This window comes from Oryzias melastigma, linkage group LG9 (assembly GCF_002922805.2).
Source record: "Oryzias melastigma strain HK-1 linkage group LG9, ASM292280v2, whole genome shotgun sequence".
NCBI lineage: Eukaryota > Metazoa > Chordata > Actinopteri > Beloniformes > Adrianichthyidae > Oryzias > Oryzias melastigma.
In genome coordinates this window covers 15557820-15584344 of record NC_050520.1, presented here as the reverse complement: position 1 = coordinate 15584344, position 26525 = coordinate 15557820, and the positions used below count along the sequence as shown (strand labels likewise).

Here is a 26525-nt window from a genome sequence, read left to right as displayed (position 1 = left end):
ATCACTGCATCTTTGCATTGCACTTAGTGATGTGTGGCTGGGATGCAACTGCTCGGCCTTTGAAACCCATTCCATGAAGCTCTCTGCGTTCTGTTCTAGGACTAATCTGAAGGTCACATGAAGGTTGGAGCTCTGTAGTAACTGTGCAGAAAGTCGGCGACATCTTTACACTTCAGCATCTGCTGACCTCTACATCAGTTTATGTGATTGACCACATGGTGACTGAGTTGCTGTTGTTCCCAAACTCTTCCATTTTGTTAGGATAGAGCTGACAGTGGAATATTTAGGAAATTTCATGACTGGATTTGTTGCACTGGTGGCATCCTATGACAGTTCTACACTGGAATTCACTGATCTCCTGACAGGAGAACATTCTTTCACTAATGTTTGTAAAAACAGTCAGCATGCTATAATATGATTAGAATTAAAATTAATAACAATAGATCTAATGTTGTCAAATACAGTAATCATTTAAGAAAAATGAGTCATTTTACAGTCAATATATGAAGATATATTTTGGTGTTAATCAGTGAAAAGCTTTGTAAAAATGGACGGAACTTATTTTTGTTCCACTTGGAATTTCATTGTTGCTATGGTTGACATTATACCAGTGCACTACACCTGAATGGGTCTTAAGAGGTCCTGTTGTGACGCAATGTCTACAAGAGTCATGCCTGTGAAATGTGTGCTGAAGATAAGCTACAGAAGAATAAAGCCGGATATTCCCCAAGTTTTTCCTCTTGAGTCAATACAGCCAGTGAGGTATGCATTTCACTGTTTTATGTTAAAGTTCTAGGACAGGTTAATATGTCTAAGGATAATTCATTGTCAATTTTTTGTATATTGTGCACCTTATTTATTTATTTTATTTGCTGTAAGAACACTTTACAAGAAGGGTTAATTGAGGTTTTTTGTGTTTTGTTCCATAGTTCTGGCAGCACTGTTGAAAAGAGGCACAAGTTGAGAAATGTCAGAATAAATGTCTGTCAAATCCAAGAAGCATTTAGGCCTTTCATCAAGCTTGAGGGGGCCATCAACTTTATGAACTCCCAAACTTTTCCGATTGGACGTCATTTGATTCAGAGAGATCACGATGCTTTGATCCAGCCAGAGGAACACAGAGAACAGAGTCCTGATCTGTGACGAATATGAACTCTGATGGCATCCTCAAACGCACCCCATGGAAAGCCTCCAGAAAATGTCACACCATAAAATACAATATTGGTCTGATTTGAAATATATGTTTAAAAATGTCCAAAGGAGGTTAAGGGTTTAGTTTCTCAGACCTCCTTAGAAAATAACACAACTCTGTGAGTGGCTGTAAGCTACCAGGTGAGCATGTTAATGGATAGGTTACGGGAAGAGGGGCGGGCTTGCTCTGTGCCTACAGGGCCTCCCACAACTCAGATAAATTTCTAATGAACTCCTGCCGCTCTGCAGAAACTATGTCCTAAAAAACAAAACCGTTTTTTTTTTTTTTTTGGCCAAAAATTGTATAATCGTAATGAAAAGAAAGGGAATGCTTTTATGATGGATCAAAAGATGATTGGAGTGACTCTAAAAGCCGCCTAAATTAAAACAATCTAACTTGTTAAAAGAACAAGTGAATATTCTCACTGTTTGGAGTGTATTTTCTCAACAAAAGTCCTTCCATCTGCAGTGAAACTGTCATTGTGTCTTATTTCAAGCGGGAAAAGTTAATTTGGCTAAAAATTAGAAACAATATATTCTGTTAAGATTTTTTTGCGATGAAGTTACTGAGCTGTCCAGAAGGAAAATGTATTTCCACCAGATTTAGTCAATGGAGATTCACATGAAATCAAACAAATGTACTTCATGTCTTAAAAAAAAAAGCAGAATCTTTTCACGTTCCAGCTTTAAAAAAATCTTTGCCAGCAGAAATGCAAGAGAGGAAATGAAAGACATCTGCAACAGACTTCCCCTCAAACGTTCCTCTTAGAAAAACGGCTCTCTCAGCCTGACCAGCCAGGTTTCTATCCATTTTTAATGTACTCCCAGTAGTCTTTTAATTATAATAATTATGATATTTTTATCAGCAAAAAAAAACTATTTTTTTTTGGACAGTTTCTGCAGAGTGGCAAGAGTTCATTAGAAATTCACCTTCAAGTTGTGGGCAGAACTGTTGGTGCAGAGCAACCCCGCCCCCGTTCCCCTCTTCATTATGGATTATACATCAGAAACACAATATTTTTCAAATGTCCTTTTTTCGACTGCTCCTGATTCACAACAATTTGGATAAATACATACTCAGAAACACAATTTTGAGCTTAATTTTCTAAATTTTTGTCCTCCCTCATGAGAAAAATGCTACGAGAACATGTTGTGTCCACCTGCACCCACGTTAGCATCACGGTGTCAGCTCACCTTCTTCAGGCTGTACCCAGCGTGGAAAATAATTGGAGGAAGCAGTATGTTGAAGAAAAGCTCCGGGTCAAAGGTCACCTGGGGATGACAACGACTGAGTAATTCTGGGTTTGAATCTGGCAGAAGTGTGGGTGGAGGTGATGGAGTTCCTCAGCTACCTTGCGCAGCATGTCGTTCTGCTCCACGTTGTGAATCTCTCGAGAGTTGATCTCTCCTTTGAGGGTGTACTCGAAGAACTTGCCGCTGACGTTCAGCAGCAGGGTGCTGGCGGGGCCTTCCTTCAGCGAGCAGCTCGGCGGGGTCTTGTTGTGGTAGCTGGTGGCGGGGATGCCGTACCGCAGAATGACACCCACCAGCAAACCTGATCACAGAAGAAAGAAACACAATCGTTTTCTGCAAAACTGCACACTAACAAAGGAAGTCACTCTTTCTGCTGCAGGTGAACCTTGACCTTTGGTTTAGGCCAGGGGTCCCCAAACTACGGCCCGCGGGCCGGATCCGGCCCTCCTGCACATTTGGCCCGGACCCCCAAACTGTTTTGGTTAAATTAGACATTTTTCCAGCTTTTTAGGCCAATTTGGCATTTAGCTAATATTTCAGCTACATGCTAGCTGTTTAGGCTAATATAGGCTTTTTTTAGGCTAATTTTGAGTTTACCAAATTTTTTAGCTTTATGCTAACTGTTTTGGCTAAATTACACATTTTCCAGTTTTTTAGGCTAATTTGGCATTTAGCTAATTACAGCTACCTGCTAGCTGTTTTGCCTAATGACGTTTTTTGTTGTTGTTTTTTTAGGCCAATTTGGAGTTTAGCTAATATTTAAACTTTATGCTAGATGTTTTGGCTAATTTAGATTTTTTTTCTGCTAATTTGGCACTTCACTAATATTTTAGCTAGCTTTCAGCTTCAACATTTTCACTTATCAGCTTTAGTATTTTTAGTTTCAGCTATTAATCTATCACAGGTTATGCTAAATATCTAGTTTTCAAAATGTTTTAGTATTATTTTTTCTTGGAAGATTGCAGAAATGAGCTCTTTAAAATTTGGCTATGTGTGGCTTTCTGGAAAACCATAAATCTTTACGTTTAGGCTGTGATTGTTGCACTTTTTCTGTTAGCCTACAAACCGACTCCGGCTCCACATCAGAGAAGAAAACAGTTATGTGGCCCTCACTAGAAAAAATTTGGGGACCCCTGGTTTAGGCTGCAAACAATGTTGTCCAAAAAAACCTTCATCTTATCCAGAAACTGCCAGACTTTTGGCTTCAAATTTATATTTTTTCAGTTTTATCTCTTTTTCATCATTTATATGTGAACGACAATTAAACTAAAAATTTTTATAGCCATCAAACACTCAAATGGACAAGTTTCTTCTTAACTCTTACTGCACACGTCATCCCCTCTCTTTTGGGATGCTTCAAAAACTAGACTGGAAGGTAAAGCCTTCAAGTTTCAACAAACTCTGCTTCAGATCAGAAGACGCCGTCCTCGAATGTTTCCTTGGGATAAAGCTTGTCATTAAGCATGGCCCGTGTGACCTTGAGTCGTTCCTTTAGTCATGCTGCTGTAATCTTAAACTGGTGGGGGTTTGTTCAAGGATGAAATCGCCATTTTTTTCTCCACTGCAGATGTTTTCTTTGTTCCCTTTTCTTTCTTGTCCATGAATGTCACTGCTGCAGCCAATAACTTATCCGTTTTAAACAGATGTTCCAGTGTTTATCTCTTTTTGTCCGTTTCCTGTCTCTCCTCTAAGACACAAAGTCACTTATGCCAAGATTCTTCCTGTTTTAAGATTCCCCTAAATCATCTATGAATTTATATTTGATCATGCATTTGGGTTTTTTTTTTAAATAAAATTGGACAAATACATTTGTTTTTTTGTAACAAATTGGACAATCCTCCTCGTTTTGATCTTTTTCGTTCATTCTACAGACAGCCTTGGTTGTGCTTTTTGGATTTATGACTAATTTTAATGAAGCAAAGGGCTTCCTTTGAGAAAATACACTAACCTCTCATCCAAACTACCCCAGAAACTTAAACCTGACCTTAAAAAAAAAAAATCAATCTTAACATAAAAAAGGTGACTGAGCTTATAAAATGTGGTCAGGCACGCACACACCGATACAGAACTGATCCAGCACAGAAACAGAATGAAACCGTCTGTTTGATTTCTTGCGAAACCTGTCCTCAGATTACAGGGTCCACAAAGCTTAGGTTCTTTCCATGGCTTTTGGTGAGGAAGTGTCTCTGCTTCTATCAGCTAATCAACACGTTCATGTTCAAGGTTTAAAACAGACAGATGTTAAGGTTCGCATCAAAAATGTGTTCCCATCAAAAGAAGGGCCATCACAATTGATAAATAAAATTTACTTCATCAATGCAAAGGTTAAATATCAGCAGCTTCACAAGAACAAGCTGTTGCAGACTTTCTGTTTTCCAGTCTGCCAGAACCAAGACGGCTCCTGCTGAACAAAACTCAACCCATTAGGAAAAACACCAGGGAGACCTTTGCTTTTCAAACCAAAAAAACAAATCCAAGCCAGCTTTTCTGACGAAGAGATTTCTGGTTAATGAGTGACATTTGAACGGGACCCTTCTGGCTAACACAGTGCAGAAACAGAACCGTCTGTTGGCGCACACTCACATTTTTGTGGTTTTCTTGGAACACATGGAGGCAGCACCAACTTTAATTTGACATGGTGAAGTTCTCTCCTTTAAAATAGGAGTTTTTCGTTTTGATTTTCTGCAAAGATACATAGATTACAATTAAAGAGAGACTTTTTTTTTTAAATAAGCAAACTTGTCCTGAATATCATGTCAGTGGTCAGTGTTTACTGGAAAAAAAACACCATCATGAAGATGAAATGTGTCAAAATGTTTGAGTAAAACTTTTTTCTTCACAAAAGTAAGCTACAAGTACAGATTTAAAGTTTTAATGCTTAGTATTTAGTGGCAAAGCCATTTTTATTTTTCCTGTAAAGTGTTTTTGTAAAGTCTGTGATATCGGAGGAACAATAAACTGTACTTTGGAAAGCAAAATCTTTTGGGATATTTATAATTTTTATTTTTAATATAAATTACATACAAGAAAAGAAATTTGAAGGTTTTTTTCTTTTGACATTTACTTTATTTCTAACTTGTATTATTTTAACTGAATATTTTACTGAAAGCAAAATGTTAAAAGTTCTTTAGGGTTGAAGTTGATTTATTCTGGAATAATATTCCTGTCTGCTTTTTTCATCTTTTTATGTTGTTTTTTTAAGTTACATTTTTAAAGTTTCAAAGTTGTAACAATTTTGTTTTTTATGTGTTCAATAAATGTTTGTCCTGTTCGTGTGCTTTGGAGTTTGGCCCTCTGTGTGATTGAGTTTGGCCGCCCTGACCTAAACCTAACTCTCCTACATGCAGACATAAAGTACGCTTTGGCTTGAAACTCCCAAAACACACAGTTTGTGTTCCAACATATTATATTATATATTAAGTCTACGGTTGCAGCATGGCTCCCCATCTGTCAAAGAGTTAGATTTAAAACATACGTCTTAAAAATGTTTGCTTTTATGGAATTTATTCAGGCGGTGGACAAAATCTCACTTTATTTTGGTTGCTTTAAAAAAAGTGATTATTTTCAAATAAGGCACAAATAAATGTTTTAATTTAAAGTGAAATTTAAGGTGTTTTTTTAAATACATGGTGCATGCTATGTGTTCTATAAATAATTTCTTTTTTTGGTTTGTGATCCACCACAGATGGTTCGTCTGGTCCTGGTGACGTGCAGGCGCATGCAGCTGCAGCCTGCATGGTGGAGGAGTGAACCCCATCAATCCCCTTCCAGAAACAAGTGAGGAGAAACACATGGAGAGCTGCGTTTGTTCTGACTCGTGTTCGTCTGCAGATTCACCCGCCATGCCCCCCGTCCACGCACAAGGAGGGCTGAATCACGCAAACCCTGCGGGAAGGTGGTGGCGCTGCTATGAAGGAGAGGGGAAAGAGAGAAAGATGGAGTCTGCGTCGGATCCAATCCAGAAGCCTCACCGTAAATCATTGCCAGTCCGGTTTCGTGAAGGAACCGAACCCGTCTGTGCTTGAAGAGCCAAATGGTGAGGATGGTTAGTGTCAGCAGCAGAATGAATGTCAGCAAGCTGACGCTGTCCTGTCGGTGACTTTCCTCTGCCTCCTTCTCCGTGACGAGCTCCTCCATTCCGCCGTTCTCCGCCCGCAGTCCCGGTACGGCGCTCAGGAGGATCCAGGCGGGGGCCGCCGCCACTCGCAGCGCGGCGTTGGCTCCGCTCCGCCTCGGCTGTAGAGCCTCCATGGTCTCCGGTGATGATGCTCCTGCTGCACTCCGCGTCTATGCCATGTCACTGCTGGGAAATACGCTCCCACGTACACACAGCTGAGCCAAACACGGGCCGGCGAGCTCAGCCTTTTAAAGGAACAGGGCACGCGCTGCGCTGTGCGTAAAGTTAGACCCAAATTCACGTCCCCACTTCCGGGATCAACAGCTCGTGAACTAAACGTTTGAATCGGAGAGGAAGGATCTGTTTCTCTTTGTAAGGTTGCAGGGAATAAACTTCAAGTTGATCTCCATTTTTATGATCCTCTTCTGAGTTTGTATGAAATGTTTGGTCTTTGCGCGCAGCTGGAGGCGCGCGGGGACCGTCAACTAACTGCAAGCTGAAAAAAATGGGTTGAAGAAAAAAAAATGAAATAAAGTTTCTCAATTTAGCAGCTTTCTAAAATTTATTTTTTATTGTGGCAAATTTTTAATTCACAAAGGTTGTCCTGACTATATTATTCAATTACAATATTTTACTCCTTGAATTTGGTAGAATTTTAAAATGATTATAGAAGTTATTATTGGTTGTGACTTTTGTTCAACACAGAGATTTCAGGGTTTTACCAAATATGTTTCGACTTAAAGACCCACTTCAAAGAAAATGTTTTTGGGTGTTTTTGTGATGATGGAGGACACATATTAAAAATATTAAAATTGAAACTGCATTCCTGGGTATTTTTTCAGTCAAACTGTTGTGAATCAGAAGCAGAGGAAACATTTAGGTATGTAGAAAAAAATTGTTATGGAGAAAATATCCTGGACAATCTACAAGCTCCCCAAGAAAAAACACATTTTGATTCTACAGTCTATCAGTTTAGTCCAACTACATCAAGATTTACAATACACTCAACAAGTTAGAATTTATATCATTTAAAATTGTTTGATTGTAATATTATGATCAACATATTGATCAATAACTCAAATGATGAGACATAAGATCATCAAATTCACCATCATTAGTCTAAATCTTCTGCTGTCACAACCAGACCTCTACCACTTCATAATGAAAAAAAGAAACATGACAGAAAAAGAAATCTGTAAAAATGTCATCATGACAAATCTCAAGTTTGGAAAAATTGATCATTTTTGACACTTGCCCAGGAAGGAATGAAAGTGTCTGAATGTTTATAAATGTGATAAATGCATTGAAGCCAATCAGGATAAAATAAATCAAAGTGATGACTTTAGTAAACCATTTCCTTAACCTGCTGTATCCCAATCAGGGTTGTGGAGCGGCCAGAGCCTAACCTGGTGTTGGGTGAAGGTGGGGTACGCCCTGGACAGATCACCAGTCTGTTGCAGGGTCACGGAGTCAAGCCAGATTTTTTTTAATAAATGAAATCAAATAAATCCAAAAAAGTTAAACAATTATAAATATCAAGGGGTTCTAATATTATGAATGGTTGTTTTTAATAAAATAGGATCCGTCAGCTAACTTATGATGATGATTTGAGTGACTATAAATTCTAAGTTTCTTTTATTTTTTGTTTTCTTCCTGGACATTGCTGTTAAGTCTTTGAATAAAAGTTATTTTTATACATCTTTTACAAGGAAATGCAGTAACACTAAATCTGATTTGGCTATTAAAGTCAGTTAGTAGTCCAATAAAATATGCTAAATAATTCTAAAGTTTGATTATTGTATAATATTTATTTTTTTGTTCAAACAATATCAAATCATTCTGGGTGGATTGGATTTTCTGTATTTGGACTTTATTGACGGTCCCTGCGCGTCAGATTGCGTAAAAATCATTTAATAAAGGTTCCACAGATTGATTATTTCTTTTTAAAAATGTAGTTTCTTTTTTGCATCCTTAGAAATGAAACGAGATAACTCACTCTCAGTGCACATGGTTTAATTTGTGAGTTTCTGACCCCGGAAGTCAGAATCTGTGAAATTGTTTCTAACCTGACAGAGGAGGCGTCGGGAGTTCTCCTGGAGGCGCAGCTCTGCACATGTGGAGGAGCGCAGCTCTGCACGCAGCAGCCGCCAAACACTGCGCAGGGATTCTGCTGATTGTGCAGCTTGGTCACTGAAAACAGGAAATTCAAGTCACGTTAGAATCAAAAGAAGCAGAGATTCTGCTAAAGATAAAAGAATTCGGGATGTCTTTGCAAGTCTTTCTGATTAATCAATCAATCAGAGAAACCCCTTCTTTCTTCTAGTTTAGTTGTGCTCAGAGCATAATTATGCAGAGAAGGGGTCCTCAAGTGCCCTCTCTGCATAATTTTCCTCCATTGTCCAACACACCTGCTTCATGTCATCTGCTCTGCAGACTTCATAATAAAACGTGGTTATTTAAACCATGGGGAACGTCAAACTGATCTATGGGGAAACCTGGTTTCTCTAAAACATCCATGGAAACAAGACTTCCTGTTTTCATGACCTATAAGAAATCAGGTTACTTTAGAAAGCCAATTATAATCTGATTACTTTAGAGAACGTACTCATCCACCACACATGCAAATGTATTTTAATCCACATCATTTCTGTTTCAGAAAATGCTAGAAATCACATAAAAAATGCTTCAACCAAGAATTGTTTTCAATTGTCATTTTTTTCTTATGCCAAGATTTAACAGAATAACTTTCATTTATGTTTCAGAGTCCCAGAGTGTATAACATCATGATTTTATGTACTAAACATCATAACCTACAGTTATCGTCTATGGTCCCATCTGGAAAGAGTTGCATGTTGTGCATTTTGTTATCTAAGTTTTTTTTTGTTAACTTTATTCAATTAAAACATGTTGTAGGAGTAACTTTTTTGTTTTTATCTGTGTCCCAGCAGCCTAAAAATGTTGTTTTTTAGGTTGAAACTTTACTGATCAAGTCACCAGTTCTTGCGGCCTTACTGAAGACATTCAGTAATTTAAAGTTCCACTCTGATCATCTTTTCATCTATGTTAAAAGCGTTCCTAAAGGAATTTTAATTATTCTTAGGCTGTTTTTAGCCAAAATAATAATAAAAAACTGTCATAGAACATAGTTTCTGCAGAGCATTTAATAAGAAATTCACCTCTGAGTTGTGGATGGGGTAAATGATGTGAGACAACCCCACCCCTGATCCAGTTCCCTATCATTGAGAGCTCTCTGTTTACATTCTCTCCTGCTAGCTTACAGTCTCTCACAACCCCAACCTAACATTACTGGTGCAACAAAAATGACGAGCAGTATTGGAGCTATCCAGCCGTTCAGTTTTGAGCCAGTTGCAGCTCAGATGAGGAAAACAAAGACGTTCATGGATCTGTTTGTCTACAAGTGGATGCATCAGGATGGAGCAGGGCGCTTGTGGTCTGGCCGGTGTATTTTCTGTCACAAATACGCTCTTTTTCAAATGACATGTGTTTGTCTGCTCCTGATTTACAATGATAAAAAAAGAAATAATCAGAAATGCAGTTGTGAGTTTAATTTTCTTGATATGAATCCTACATCATCAGAAAAATGCTGCAAGAAACATGCTAAAAACACCCAAAACGCAATTTTTACCAGTATTTAACAATGTATAACTTCATCACTAAAAGTGCACATCAGAAGTGGATTTATTGTGTTATGGAAGTTTGGATAATCTACCCTAACCGTTGCTGCTTCTCCTTGTTGGAACACACCTGATTCAAGTATCAAGATTAAATGTGCCAGAAAGATCTGAAAAATGATCAAATATCAGAGTTTAAAAGATTCCAAACTAATAATTGTCCATCGCTGTTCTGATTAGAAAGTGATTATGCCACAGAGCTCACAAATCCTATCCCAGCTACGACAAAACATAGTGATGCTGCCCTTATCACCATGGCAACCACAGATAGAATACTCTGGGGAGAGAAAGATGCCCCATCGAAACACTTGACAAGGCTGATCTGATTTGTAAGGGTTTGGGGCTGTGTCTTTCCTCACAAAATACTATCCACATCACCACTTTCTGTTTTTGCTAGAATCTCATGCTACAAAAAGTGTGTTCAACGCACCACACAGAATGACATTCTGACACTCACCAGCCCACTGTGGAGCCTATTTATACCCAAAGTTGTTATGCACAGTAACCTTTAATGAACGCTTTGTTAATCTCTGGAGGAATCAGACCCAAACAGCTAAAGTGTCTTAATTAAAATCCAGTTAGTCACCACAGCAACATGGGGATTTGTCATCCCTGTGACTGTGGAGAACATGGAGACAAATGGAACTCTGATGAAACACTCCTCTCTGATAACACAACATCATTCTTCATCAGATATTACTGGACTCATTTTAGCTGACATATTACTCAGCAGGGCCTTCACTGGAGCAAAGTTCAGAAGCTTTGTTTTGGGCCTCTCGGAAATTATAATGCCAGCTGTATCAAAAAGACTGTGAAAAAGAGAAGTACTCTATGACCAGGTTTCAGTGCATGACGGAGATTACCTATTATTAGAGCAGACTTAAGTTGGAGGCTTATGGCTGAAGTTGAATGGTTACGGAGCGCTGTGCACAGACTAGTAAATTCTGTTAACTAACACAAATGTTATTGTTATATTTTATTACATAAGTTTTGGTGCGGAAGCTTTTTCATGAAAAAAATATTTCCGTTTTCTGAAAAACTAGTTTCCTTTTTTCTTTTAAAATGATCACACTCGGAGGGGTGTGTCCAGTGTGTTGCTAACGGTGCGTTCGGGACAACTTGTTAAAGCTAACACTCTGTAGTTCCCGGAGACAACTCTTTGACCAGTCGTGTGAAATGTCAACTTACTAGCTTTAAAATTTTCTAACTTTTTTGTTCCTAAAAGTTGATGATAAAATTAACAAAAGAAAATGATCGACTGTTACTCTAGGTTTATAGATTGTGAAACTGTTTCGATGTTTTAATATTATTTTTTGTATGATACTAAATTATTCCAGAATGGTATTTAATTTAAAATGGTGTCATACATTTTTTTATTAATAGATTATTGATGAATTTATAACCCTGTATGGGTGTAACTCTTCTGTGCGGAAATAAGTTTTCCGTCTGCATTTGAATATCTCATGCGTGAGCGCTTGCTCTGCGTCACCGCGTCCTCGCGATCTGACAAATGATTGGCTGTTCCCGCTACTAGCAGGCCGGTGATTGGTTGGGCGGCGGAGCTGTGAAAGGGGAAGGGAGAGGGGCTGTAAATTAAAGTATACGTAGGTGAGCCTCGCATTTGCTCGGTTTTTCCGGACTAGTGCTACCTGTCGGGCTTCCTCACGCCGGGTCACTGCCACTAAGAACGACATGGGGTGTTTCTATTCGAAGAAATCCAAAAGAAAGTCGGGGGGAAAAGAAGAGCATACCTCGACGGGCGAAACTAACGCGGTTCCCCTTGGCAACAACACCGAGGAAGCACCGAAGCAGTACAGCTGGGATAAAAGAGAAAAGGTGGGGCGATGGAGCTGGAACATGCATAAAATGACAATTGCTGTTTCAGATTGTGTTCTACTCTGACTTTAACCTCAAATATACTGCTTTGATGTCGTGAAACAGTGGAGATAGAAGATATAGTCACTTTAAAACCTATTTTTAGTCACCCGTATCTTGTAGAGGTAGCTGTATTTCTAAGTACCTGAAGGGATCATCCCTCAGCATCAAAACATCCAGCTTTGATCTCCACATTTACACTCGGATCTCCATAAGTGGACATCTCTGTGTAAATATAGGTGTTATTGGCCTCTTCTCCCCCCGTTTCCCTGCAGCCGGAGTTATCTCATTATCGGATTAACACCCAACGCAGCCTAAACTTAGCCTGTTCAGACACACAAGAGTAAACTGGTCGCAGGGCGGTTTCCGCGTTGACTTGTGGGATGTGGGGCTCAAATGTGGCAAACCACATCATGGCCTACCTTGACTCTAGTCAAAAACAGCCTAAAAACAGGTCATCTGAAGGTTCAAACTGGGTCTAAGGCAAGCTTTGTTTTTTCTCAGTTTAAAAACCCACTTCAATGAAAATTGTGTTATTAATATGTTCACATAGCCTTTTCTCATGATCTTTAAGGACAATTAAAATTGTAAATATGTATTGAAGTTATTGTAAATCTGTTTGAAAAAGCTTGTAGGTGTGATGTAGGTGCCACAATCAGCTGGCCACTAGCTCCTTCATTCTGATGCATCCACTTATAGATGACCAGACTCATGAATGTCTTCGTTTTCCTCATCTGAGCTGGTATCTGGATCAAAACTGTATAGCTGGATATCTCCAATATTACTCACCATTTTAGTTGCACCAATAAGGGGTGAAGGGCTATAAGCCAACTGGAGAGAATGTAAATAGATGGATGATGGGAAATGAGGGGAGGCTTACTCAGCAACCAACAGTCCCACCCACTACTCAGAGGTGAATTTCAAATGGACTTCTGCCGCTCTGCAGAAACTGTGTTCTAGAAAAAAACTTTTTTTTTTGCTAATAACTACATAATCATAATCAAATAACTACTAGGGACAATTTTCCTATAGATCAAAAGATGATCAGAATCGGACTTTGAAATATTGAGTTTTTTTTTTTAGTTTCTTAAGTTCCACTCCAAATATCTATGAAAGTTAGCTTCGGCTAATTTCCCATTATTCCTTTCTTTACACTCTCTTCTGCGAGCTTATAGCACCTCACAACATTAGCATAACAAAAAAGGCGAGCAATATTAGAGCTATCCAGCCGTACAGTTTTAAGTCAGATTCCAGCTCAGATGAGGAAAACGAAGATGTTAATGCTTCTATTTGTCTACAAGCGGATGCTTCAGAATGGGGTGAAGGTGAGAGCTTGTGGCCCATCCGTGGTGGTTGATCAGCATAAACCTGAGCTTTTTCAGATCACGGGTTTTCTTCTCCTCCTGATCCAAAAATGCTGTTTTAATCTTAAATTCTTTTATATATGTCATAAATTATGAGAAAAATGCAACATGAACGTGTTATATTGGAGTGGGTCTTTAAGGGAGTTTTGGAGGGACTTTTGCTGCAGAAAAATGAAACTTGGCAACAGAAAGTGTATGGAGATTGTTGGACCTCAGATGGTGGTTGTCATGAGAACGATGCATGAGTCTGGGGAGGTATTTGGATGTCTTCCTCAGTAAAGTTTTGTGATAACAAGAAGTCAGTGATAAAGTCGCCTAGTGTGGAGGGAGGACCAATCTATCAGTTTATATAGTTTGCTTTTTTTGTCTTAAAATGTTCTCACAAACTGGACTCTTGAAGTATGTCATTATGTTTGTGTTGAAATCATTTTTTTTGCCACTTTTGTCTTTGTGCAGGTTGACCCGAGTCACTATACGCTGAAAGGACTCAAAGACGTCACAGTGGGGCGTCTTTCCGGCACATTAAACGGGGAACAGTTTGTCATCCAAGAGTGCGAGAACTGCAACATCTTTGTGTTCGATCACTCTGCGACCATCACCATCGACGACTGCATCAACTGTCGCATTGTGCTGGGACCAGTGAAGGGAAGTGTCTTCTTCAGGGACTGCAAAGAGATCAAGTGTGTGGTGGCCTGTCAGCAGTTCCGCACACGGGACTGTCAAAAGATGGACGTGTTCCTGTGCTGCGCCACTCAGCCCATCATCGAGTCTTCCACGGGAATGAAATTCGGCTGCTTTCAGTACTTCTACCCCGAACTGGCCTTTCACTTTAAGGACGCCGGGCTGAGCATATTCAACAACAACTGGAGCAACATCCACGACTTCACGCCGGTGTCGGGGGAGAACAACTGGAGCCTACTACCGGAGGCGTCTTCCGTTCTGGATTTTGTTCCGTTGCCAGATCCAGAGTCCGACTTCAAGTCTGTCCGGATCTCTGCAGAACCTTCTCGGAGTATCGTCCCTCTGACGAAGGGAGGGAGGCGGAAGGAGAGTGAGGAGTCCTGTCTCTTTGTGTTCTTTGCTGGAGAATACACCACAGCAAACGCCCGCAAACTGATAGATGAGGTAAGTGTCAGACGTTTCTTCTCAGAGTGACACCTCTGGCTTTGTGGCACTTCTTTGTTGTGGAAAAGGCTGTGAGTTGTTCACTTCAAAACATTTGTCAAGTATTTTATTGCTCACAGCAACATATTGTACTGGATTTATTTTAGTGGGCATATACAAACGCTCAAAAAGGGTTCTAAACACAACATAATTTCTCACTAACAAACGAAACCAAAGGGAGTATCAGCAAATGTACATGTAAAGTGGGAAAATGCAGCCCGCAGGATCAGAAAAGTATGAAATAAAATGTTTAAATAAAGTAAACTTAAATAAAGTTTGAGTGAAACTGCTTAGAACAAGAAGATTTTTATCGTGTAAATCCATTTACACATTTAGGCGATGTTGCAAAGTGTTTTCAACGCCAGTGACTTGTCTGCATGGACCTTCCACACTTATCCAGTTTTGATGTTCACTTAAGTGAATGCGCTGCAAAAGAAATAAGTCAAAAATTCTTCAAATTTGAAAGTTTCTCTTTAAATAGGAATACAAATAAATGTGGTTATGTGGTTAGAAAATGATCTAAAGATATTCTGGTCACTAAGACACATTTTCATGAAATAATATTATTTGATTATTGGAAAAACTTTCTTGGTATGATAACTTTCCTGGTAAAACAGAAAATAAGACTTTTTTTTCTTTTCTTGAAACAAGTCTTTTTTTGCTTTCTAAATATTCAGTTTCTGCAGTGTGATATCAGAAAGGTTGCTCTCTAAATGCCAAGCCTTGATGCGTAACTGGCCTTGCTGGGGTATAAACATTCCAGACACGTTTGCTGTTGCTGAAAAAGTGCGTCACAACAAAGGCATGAGACGGATCCACAAGTGGATGACACATCTTTAAAAAAAATCCCCATGTTTGTTTGATTGTCGGTCGGCTGTCTTGTAATCCCCTTGTTTGGTTTATTTTTTTACAGGCAGTGGCTAAAGGTTTTGTTCTGATCCAGACAAAGGAGGTCCTGATGCGGCCTGAAGATGTGAAGAGAGTGTTCCAGAACAGTGGAGATGATATTGTGGAGTGGATCACCAAAGGTGGGCTAGATGTTTATTTTGTTATTCCTCTTATCTAGCGGATACTTTAAGCAAGTCTTTATCTGATTCATAGCGCCAGCAGCCATGGTTTGAGTTAATAATGCAGGCTGATTTCACAAAGCATTACTCGAGGTAGAGTTTGTATTTCAGCAGAGCAAAAGAAGGCGAGTCGCGAAATGCCCAGAATTCCTGGTTTGTTGTCCTTCCTCCTTTCATTCAAATATGTGAAAGAAACACAACTCCACACTGAGGGTCAGCACGGCTGTCTCACACGTCATAAATGAGCTGTGGCTATAGTTATACAACCTTTGTGGGACAAACTTTACATACCAGTCCCACTTCGATCATCTTTATTGTAGAAGTGTTCCCATGGTAATTATGATCATGCCATTATTAGGACAATTCAAAAATATATCTGTGTCATTTCCTAGGACATAGTTTCTGCAGAGCAGCAGGATTGCAGCAGGAAGTTGTGGGTGGGGCTACAGAGCAACCCCGCCCACATCGCCCTCCATGTTACTGAGTTTGGGGCTTGTTGCCCGCCCTGCGTATTTACTACACCTCAAATTAGCTGTTTTACAAATTTTTCTGTCTGCTCCTGATTCACAACAGTGTGAATAAATAAATACTCAGAAATGTAATTTGAAGTTTTTATTCTTTATATATGTCCTCCATCATCAGAAAAATGTCACAAAAACACATTAAAAACACAATTGTCCTCAGAGAGAGTGGTGACTTTTCTGTTTTATCAGAACTGAACAGGATAAAGAGGTTTTGACCTTTTTTTTATTTTACTACAGGTCCTGTTGTTGCTCTGGAGCTGAACGGTGATGGAGTGGTGGAGGCCTGCAGGAACATCGCCAGTGAAGTCTTTAGTGGCACCAAGGTAACCTGGATTTTTAATTATATTCTGTTTTGTTTATAGCTCCTAAGAAAGATCTAACTTTTTTTTTTTTTTTTGTAACAGGTTTTTGTCTCTGACAACAAAAATACTTCAACTCGAGACGTGGACAACTTCTTCAACTTCGCCGACATGCAGATGGGATTTTAAACTGTTGGCCTTCGATGAAATCCCGTCAAGCTACCTGAGATTACTCCACTGTGTCCGTCCAGCCCAGCTGCTGTAAAATAGTTCAGACTGGAAAATATTTCTCACGACCTCCAATCCACCCAATCTATTTCAACATCCATGAGTGCAGACGGGTAAAGCAATCACTTTTAACTTTCTGCTGCGCTCGACGTCCACCACCAAATCATGCTCTGAACCGGTGACCCAAGTGTTTCATAAGCCAGCGGCAGTTTATTTAGAGAGGTGAACCAGATCTTTTTGAACTAAAACTGAACAAAAGAATGAGGAAGAAAGAGAATTGGAACTGTTTATTTAAGCTTTTTTTTTAGATTATGTGCATTACAGCCCCAGTTTCTTCTTTTTTTATCTAACATAAATAGGATCCTGTGTGGTTTCCCTCTGCAAGCCTTATTAGTTTTAAAGGTTTGGTGTCTTCAACGCCACGGTGGATGCTTTCTTTCATTCTTTTTTAACTCAAACCAGTCTGGCCACTCTTCCTCAGCAGTCAGAGACATATTTGATCCTGAATCCCCTCTGACTTTGAGGTTTCTCTTCTTCTGAGAAAAAATAGTGAATTACACAACTAAAATGTGTCCCAGGTAATTAACCCTTCATACTACCTTTCTTCCTCATTTTGATGGTCAATTTAAATGTCTACAGGCTGTTTTATTTTCAAGCTGAGCTGCTTCCAAACGCAGATAAGTTGCTTAAATCAATGTTGCTTTCAGCTTCTTCTTCTCAGCAGGAAGGCTGGGATATTGGACAAAAATACTGTGGTAAATGACAAACTTTAGCCAAATTCCAGTCAAGAGCGTCATGTAAAAGACTCTCTGACTCACTTTCCTTCCTCTTCTTTGTTCACACTCAAAGCATCAACCAGCACTTAAATATTAACTACAATTATAATCAAAGATAATGATAATTCTGATTTAACATGTGGTTATTAAATCTGTGATTTCAAAACTTAAATATAAAACTGTAATGATCTGGATTCAGGAGAAATAGTTTACACGAGTAAACATAAAGGGAGTTTTTTTATGTTATTTTTTCTTCATTATCATCTTTTTTAAAAAATAATTATTTACTGAAGCAATAATTTTCTGTTTGTAACTTTCAATCATGCTATGTACACTTTGAATCTCATCTGCAAAAGTGGCTGTGAATAATGATTTGATTTTTCAGTTGGTGATCATTGAAACACTGCTGTAACTTAGTTTTTTTTAATTCCTCAATGTTGCTGCCTGAAGAAAAATAGTTTAAAAAAACATAGCACATGGCTAAAAGAATGAAAGCAGAAGCAGAGTCTTGGAAGAGCTGTGATTTATATATACATATCTCTAAATACTTTCAGATTTTTCTTTTCTCAACTTGTAGTTTTATTTTTATTTTTGGATAAATGAACTTTCTTGGCATTATCTTGTGTATATTTGAAACTTGCTGTATAGATGATTTGATAAGCCAAATCAAGAATGTATGAATGTTTTAGCTAAAGGAACCTGTGCTCATTTTTTAAATGTGTTTCTTTTATACTTTGTTTTTGTATAAAAATGTAATGGCCATTGTTTTGTACAATGTCCATGTGTTTTACGCTGTTATAAATAGAGAAACTGAAAGAAAACATAGAAGTGGTTGTCTTTGATCATTTTGGAGTCAGCTTCTTATTAATACACATAAATAATTTTTAAAGATATTGATAATTGTCATTTTATATTTGATTTTTATGGGTGAGGTGCACTAAAGCACACATCAAAAACTACCTTAAAAAATTTACAAACACAAATCTGGGCAATAGAAATTGATTTTTTTTTTTCATTTTAGTGACATTTTCAGCCATTGTAATCATTATGAATAAATTTAACAGTTGAATAACTTCATTTCTTGGTTCAGCAATGCATTTATTTTATTTTGGTGGCTTTCTTCAAACTATTACAGTGGAATTTTGATCAAATTAAACAGTAAAAATAAAAGTACATACGATAGTTTATTGAATTAAATCTTGATCATGTTTGCAGTTGCTGATCCATGACTTAATGCGTATTCTTGTTGCTAAATATGAAAGGAAATAAGATTTGTTGTGGATTTTATTTTGAGGGCTTAAGAAGTTTTTTGGGGGGGGTGGAGTAAAACGGCGGAGTTTAGGACCTGGAGGGGGCGCGGTACAATAGTGCCGTTGTGCCGTGTTGGTGGACAGGCTGCTGCCAAAAGATTCTCCCACTGTGGGATTTGGACCCAAAAAGACCCAACATTTAAAACCCAGTCCGGACCGGGAGCCCCTCCTTTAACGACCTTCTGTTAGCGCGGTCCACCTGAGCGCATGTGGACCTGGAAAAAGCCAGCCGCACCGCGTGGAGCGAAGGTACGACGGGGGGGAATGTGAACAATATGCCCGTGTGTGCGCCTGGATTTGCCCCGGATTCATTTATCCGGGCCACGGGGCCTGCTCCTCGTTATTTTCCCTAAACCCACTCTGCTTCCCGACACGCCTTTTATATTTTAGCAACCACCTGGTAATTATTTTTGTTTTAGTTCGTAGCTATGTGTCTTTTTTTCTCTGGGACGATCCTTGTTGGGCCATCCCGATGTTTGGCTCGCCGTCGCTCGGAAGTGACATCTTTGCATGACGGTGGCGCCATGTTTGATTTCAGCCTGCTCGCTTTGGGCCTGCGCGAGGCTGGCTCGGAAGCACGTTGGCGCCAATATTGCTCTTTAAGCAGCAAGCCTAGACTTTAATCGGATTTCTGCCCAAGTTTTACAAGTTTACAAGTATAGTTTACTAATTCACATTCGGGATCAGGACCAGCACGTTGTTAGGTGGGAGTTTTAAATATGGCGGCACACGTTTCCTACAGTTTAAGGCTTTCTTTGATGTTCTGATCTCTGCTGAATGTGCTGGGATCAGTGAAGAAGCGACATTTATTTATATCTGCTCGATCCACATCTTTTCTTTCTGTATATAACGTTTATTATGAATTTAATAACTAGTTCTATCTGTTGAGTTTTGCTGCCTCTTTTCTCTGGCCGACCCCGCTTTAATCTGGAGCATGCGCACATCTACATTTCCTTTATTCCTTTTCAGTTCCATAAAACAATAAAAACCATAGATTACTCAAGTTCTCATCCATGAGAAATGAAAAGGAAGTTTGTTTCTTATTTCTAAATTCTGGAAACGGGAATGAAGCAAGGAGTTTATTGATAGTATTTTTATAGCAATTCTTTTCAAACAAGTTGCTGTTGTTGTTGTTGTTGTTTTTTTAGGTGATTTGGTCTCTTTAAATGATTGTTTTAATTTAGATTATTCCATATCTTGGTTCTTTGAATTGGAGCACTCATGTCCTTTGTTTTTGTTCTGAGTTTTACCAATAATAAATCTCACTTCCTTTTAAAGATCCACTCCAATGATGTTCTTGTAGTATTCATATCATGGTGGAGAACATGTATAAAATAATAATAATAATAATAAAAAAACTAAAACAGAATTTCTGAGTATTTATTCAAATTGTGTTAAACCAGGAACAAATGAAAAAAAATGCAGTTTGAAGATCTCAGTTGTGATGTTAAATGTAATGAGCGGGCCACTCCATTTTGATGCATTGTATCAGGGGTGCCCAAATCCAAGCCTCGAGGGATGATGTTTTCTAACCAACCTGCCATTGAAGCTTCTTATTGGCCAAACACACCTGATCCAGCAGCCGATAAGGCAGGGTTTCTGGAAAACCTACAGGGGGCCGGCCCTCGAGGCCTGGATTTTGACACCCCTGCCCTATATCGTGCAAATGTAACTTTCTGAGCTTTTAAGTGCATTATAATGGTAATTCCTCATGAAAAACAACCCCAAACTGAGGTATGGCTGTATTCGTGCATCTCTTAGCATTCTTCTAAAACCCTGCTCTCTGAGCACCAGCCCCTCCCAATCCACAAAGACAAGCAGGTCTTCTCAATGGGCAGTAGACGAGTAAGAACAGCCCCTTCCAGGAAGAGTCTGTGCTGCCAGCATTGCGCCCAGGCTAACACACACACACACTTTCTCCACGGAGCAGAACTCTTTCATTTTAGTTGCATAATATGCACATGCATCCTTGCTAAAGTTCGGTTATTGTTTTGGTGGGTAAAACGCAGACATGCTGTTAGGCCCACTCTATGGTGACATCATGAAATGGGTGGCACCTACAAGAAGCTAAAGGCAGAGCCTCAGAGATCCAGCCATCTTACTACCAATTAGGAAAAGAGCTCACCAAAATAACTAATATTTTGTAAATAACTTGTTCTTTCATGTACCAACGGTAATATATCAATATATATATATATGAATACAGCTTACTCTGAAAGACTTTAAAACAGTATGATACAGGACATTTTAATTTAAAATACTTGGAGCATCTAAATCTTTCAATTTTATTATTTTTAATCTCTGGATTAGATTCACACACTGAATGAAGAAAATAAAGTGAGTCGGCTCAAAGGCACTTTAGCATTTGGGTCAGGTTTTTAGTTTTTAATTCTCTAAAGAAACAAAAAAAGAAAACAAGGAGTTTTATAAAAAAAAAATCTAGGCTGATCTTGGGAGATTAAAGGGTTTTTGAACAACAGGAGCAAAATTAAATATTAAACTTATTTTTCCTTAGAATATCAACACCATCATCACCATTCCTAACAACAACAAACAATATTAAGAAGCGCTTTGTAATAATACATTTTAAATATTGTTCAGATTTAAGTTGTTTTTTTGAATCATTTGGAAAAAAAATTAACATTTAAACAAATGTGAGTAATCAAATCCAGTTGTCTTTTAGATTATTTACGCCTAAAAAACACAATGTGTTGCATTATAAGTAAAATGATTTAAGTTTGATCTGGTCTTTGCTTGAATTTTAAATTAGATTTTTCACATCCTCACCTGTGTACCTCCTGCAGATGTAAACACCAACCGTGGTTAAATGTGTATAAAGGGAAAACTGTCCACGAGTGATTTTTTTTTTCTCAGCTGTTTAACTTTACTGCGGTGTGGTGTGGAGCAGAGCTGACTGCGGCCCTCTCCTCTTCTTCCTCCTCGTCATTCACTCTTCATGGGGAATGTGAGGCATGTCCTGTCTGTTCAAACAGTGTACTGTATGAAGCCCTTAAGCAGTTTGAAGTCTATATCACTCATTTAGTGGGCTACAGGTGTTACTGTATGACTCTTTTTATAAGTTTCTGGTTGTCTTTTTTTGTGAGTTTTCTGCAACAAAATTATAGTTGTCATAAACTTCACTGACTTTGATGCTCTTATTCTGAAAGTAACTCGTGCCTTCCTTTGGCAGATAAGAAACAAACTGGAACAGGAAGAATCTACTAGCATGCTTTTCAATTTGAAATTTATGGTAAGCAGTGTGTTTTTTTTTCATGAATAATCTGTACATGAGGGTATCCTTCTTTGGTCAGTAACTACCTCCCGATGTGTTCTCCATCCTCTTTCCTCCTGCAGGATGTTACAGGATGAAACGTCTCAGGTCGTCCAGCACCAGCGACAGTTCTGACAATGAAAGTGGGTCACCTTTCTTGGACAGCTTTTTTTTATAAACCAATACCATTATTCATATTTTTTTAAATCTCCATCTAGGTCCTTCAACTTCCTACTTCTCTTCTAACAAGTATGATAGCAAACCTGGAACCCCCGCCTCCAACCCAAAGAAACCGGCTGAAGTATGGGCAGCTTGTATGGTCAGACTGTAGGCTATCTGGACCGTGGCTTGACTCCTCGTGGCCTCCTCTGTCTCCTGCAGGTGTTCAGAAAAGACCTGATCAGTGCCATGAAGCTGCCCGACTCCCACCACATCTCCCCGGAGGAGTTCTACCTGCTGGCAGACGCCTGGAAGCAGAAGTGGGAGAAAGGAGTTCAGGTGCCAGCGAGTCCAGACACCATCCCAGAACCTTCAGTCAGGTGCGTCTGTCCTGCTTCCATGTGTGAACCGGCTAAAGGCTCATTTCAAGGCTGCTGACACATTTTGGTTATTGTCATTCATGTTTCAGGGTGATTGCAGAGAAGTCCAAAGAATTGCTTTACAGCCACCAGAGGAAGAACATCCAGTGTTCGGGTCAGGAATCTACAGAACCGGGTTATGTGAACATCAGGGAGCTGGCAGAGGCTATGTGTCCGTATGATCTGGATGACATGGACCTTTACTGGCTGCAAGCGCTCAACCGGGAGCTCGTCCGCATGGGTAAGAGAGGATTTAGATTTCTGTCTAAAAAACGAAAACCTTTGGATAGTTTGAATAAAAATCACAACCAGTTACAGTTATCTTTTAAAGCTCTTTGTCATGCTTCCTCCACAGGGGAGGAACCCATAGACGAGCTCACGATGGAGCGAGCCATGGAGGCTCTAGAGAAGCATTGCCATGACAACATGAAGCACGCTATCGAGACGGTGGAAGGCCTGGGGATCGAGTACGACGAAGACGTCATCTGCGACGTGTGCCGCTCCCCAGACAGCGAAGAGGGAAATGATATGGTGTTTTGTGACAAGTGCAACATCTGTGTACACCAGGCAAGTGTGCGCAGAGATGGAGGTTTTTCAGATGGCGACTATTGGCTAAAAACTTCCTTGTTTCCTCAAAGGCGTGCTACGGCATAGTCAAAGTGCCCGTTGGGAACTGGCTGTGCAGGACGTGCGTCCTCGGCCTCCTCCCGCAGTGCCTATTGTGTCCTCAGAAGGGCGGGGCAATGAAGGCGACCCGAGCCGGCACCAAGTGGGCTCACGTGAGCTGTGCCCTATGGATACCAGAGGTAACCAAACCCCCCGCCGCCTGCTTGGCCTCCAGAAAATATCCAACCAGCTGTGCTTGTTGTTTCTGTGCAGGTGAGCATTGCGTGTCCTGAGCGGATGGAGCCCATCACAAAAGTCTCCCACATCCCACCCAGCCGCTGGTCCCTCATCTGCAGTCTGTGTAAACTGAAGACGGGCGCCTGCATCCAGGTGGGCGGGGCTAATGCACACTACTGCACACAAAGTTGGTTGAAAGAGTTCTGTTGTGTAGATAAAGTTCTTACAAACTAAACTGAATAAAAGTGAAAATTTTTATTCATTTTTGTTTCATCATTATACATATTGCAGGTTTTTTTAGCCGTTGAGAAACTTTTTACCAGTTAAAGGTTTTCTGATTCAGATTATTTTGAGATTTGCGTCCCTCTATTAATTCTTCCATATAAGCAGTGCAAGGCAGTAATAGCTGATTTATCAAAAACTTTAAAATTAGTAGGACGTTATATTCAATTAAAATTTTGTTAAATCAAGGTGTTGGTTATTTTAGGGGGAAAATGAATTAATTGTGTCATCTTTGCACACCTAGTTTAAACCTAATAATAAAAGGTTATAAACCTAATTAAATCTCATATAATAAATGTAGTTTTTTTATCTGAATCTTTGGTCCTCCAGATCTGAAATTCTAAGGTTTTAGGGTGCGAGACAGTTGCTTAGAGAGTACATAACATTTTTAAGTCTCTTTATGAACCAAACACATATTTTTTGAGCTATAAGTAGCTCTGGAGTATAAGTCTTAGCAGTCAAAAAATGCATAATAAAGAGGGAAAAAAAGAATATATAAGTCACACTTTAGGAGAAAAGTGCAATGCTTCTGAACAACTGCTAAGCCCGGCATAATGCTGCATTTACACCAAACAAGAATCAAGCATCAAATTTACTGCTCGACGCTTGTCTAAAAATGTGTTAATAAATAAACTAGATATATTCCTCTTGTGGGAGGAGCTACTGTTCAAAGTTTTTAGTCTCACTGATCCATGGAAGCATTGTCTGTATATCTCATTGACAATGCACTGAAGACACGTATGATGTTGAGAGTTCCGGTTTATTATTTTTTTAAGAGCTCTACAAAAACGTCCGTACTCGCGTCTCCATGTCTGGGTTCATGAGATCATTCAGAGACTTTCCCAGGTCAGTGAGCTTCACCACCTCATGTTGGAGCTGCTGCCTGCTTTCAGCGATACTTCTATATCTTTGTGACCCAGTTTGACAACTTGCTGTCCCACAATAGTCAAAGAAGGGAAAAAATACGAATACAATTAGTCTAACTTTTTAGACTTTAGACTGAGCTGCACTTCTTCTTTTGTGTTGCTGTCAGTAGCAAATACTGACACAGATACATACAATGCCCTCTAGTGGTTGTTAGGAAGATAACAGACATATGAATCTAAATATTTTTTTAAAATTTCACATGTCGCACCCTCAGCCATACTAGGCAAAAAAATGCAACTTATTCTCAGAAAAATACAATATGATTTTTTTGTTTGTGCCATAAGATCAAAAGTAAAATAATTTATGTCACATAAATATGAAGCCTAAAGTTCTCATTTATTTTTTGTATTTGCTGCTTTATCTAAATGTGAATTGGTTCATGTATAATATCAATGAGTAACCTCCCAACTCTGCTTTCAGTGCTCTGTGAAGAACTGCACCATTCCCTTCCACGTGACCTGTGCCTTTGAGCACAGCTTGGAGATGAAAACCATCCTGGATGAGGGCGATGAGGTGAAGTTCAAGTCCTACTGCCTTAAGCACAGCAAGTCTAAGTCTGGGGAGGCTGGCCTGAGCCCAGCACGCTCCAAGCCCCCCGGAGAGGTGGGGAAGGTGGGCCAGCGGGCCCAGAGGCTGCAGGAGCTGGAGGAAGAATTCTACACCCTGGTTCAGCTTCAGGAGGTGGCGCGGCTCCTCAGGCTCTCGGAGCGCATTCTGGACTTCATTTATCAGTACTGGAAGCTCAAGAGGAAATCCAACTTTAATAAACCTCTGCTGCCCCCGAAAGAAGAGGAGAACGGGGTGCTGCAGCCTCACGAGGACAGCGTCCACACACGCATGCGGATGTTCATGCACCTGCGGCAGGATCTAGAGCGGGTGGGTGCTTTTTTTATCCTGCTGTGTAGAGATGACTAGTGCTGAGTCTTTGTGTTTGAGGCTTCAGAAGTGCAGAAACTGTCTCTGGTCCAAGAAATGTCACAATTCAGTTAAGTTTGCAGATTTACTTAAACAAATTTCTGCTTTATTCATCAAAAATGGGGTCAGAGAAACTCATATGATGCATTCAAAGTCCCAGTACTTAGTTTCTGCAGAGCTGCAGGAGTTCACTAGAAATTCACCCCTGAGTTGTGGTGGAACATACTCAGAAATTCTATTTTGAATCCTAATTATCTTTATATATGTCTTTTGTTATAAGAGAAAAATGCCACAAGAACAGGTTAAAAACCCAATTTTTGTCTGAGTGGCTCTCTAATCTGTGAATTAAGAATCAAATGACATTCATAGAAGCTCTTTCTAATAGTTTCCTGACTCAAGAATTCACCTTTCCATTCAGGTGAGGAATCTGTGCTACATGGTGAGTCGGCGAGAGAAGCTGAAGCTGAAGCAGAGCAAAGATCAGGAGCAGATGTTCAACCTGCATGTGAAGCTCATGGACCTGGAACTGTCAGCTGGTGAGCACACACTAAATATATATTGATGACTGTTGGCACCTGTGTGTTTCTGACTGGAAAACCAGTTTAGTGCTGAACTGAAACCCAAAAGATTAAAACAAGAATGTCAGTTCTTGACTTTAGAGACTATATTGATATTTTCGTCACTCTTTCAAACCTATTTATGTACAGGCTAATTGTTTTTCTTCCAAAAATAAGATTAGTTCAATGATTGGATACAATAAATACACTAAGGGCTCAAATGGTCAGTTACAGAAATAAAAAAGATATTTCACCAGCCATTCCCCTAATATTTAAATTAAAAACAGAAAT

The 26525-nt window shown here is 39.4% G+C and overlaps 3 protein-coding genes across 3 annotated transcripts in view; 2 read left to right on the top strand and 1 right to left on the bottom strand.

Moving 5' to 3' along the window:
- slc9a7 (solute carrier family 9 member 7) overlaps positions 1–6904 on the bottom strand; it is a 34545-nt gene extending 27641 nt beyond the window's left edge. The window contains exons 1-3 of the mRNA XM_024279463.2: positions 6417–6904; positions 2544–2746; positions 2386–2463 (exon numbers count right to left, since the gene is read on the bottom strand). Of these exons, the coding sequence (XP_024135231.1) occupies positions 2386–2463; positions 2544–2746; positions 6417–6696 (561 nt within the window). The 5' untranslated portion in view covers positions 6697–6904. The remainder of the gene's footprint in view (positions 1–2385; positions 2464–2543; positions 2747–6416) is intronic.
- Positions 6905–11805: 4901 nt separating this feature from the next.
- rp2 (RP2 activator of ARL3 GTPase) lies at positions 11806–18379 on the top strand. The gene is made up of 5 exons (XM_024279465.2): positions 11806–12090; positions 13950–14618; positions 15571–15685; positions 16486–16571; positions 16653–18379. The coding sequence occupies exons 1-5, from the start codon at positions 11947–11949 to the stop codon at positions 16734–16736; spliced, it is 1098 nt and encodes a 365-aa protein (XP_024135233.1). The 5' UTR covers positions 11806–11946; the 3' UTR covers positions 16737–18379.
- A 498-nt stretch (positions 18380–18877) lies between these two features.
- jade3 (jade family PHD finger 3) lies at positions 18878–26213 on the top strand (the record flags this gene model as incomplete). The annotated part of the gene is given in 11 exon segments (XM_024279462.2): positions 18878–19110; positions 22052–22111; positions 22216–22275; positions 22351–22433; positions 22514–22671; positions 22761–22951; positions 23066–23277; positions 23349–23516; positions 23590–23706; positions 25183–25638; positions 26096–26213. Coding segments are annotated over 9 exon segments (1552 nt in total), but the record flags the coding sequence as incomplete, so codon positions are not given.
- Between the last annotated feature and the right edge of the window lie 312 nt (positions 26214–26525).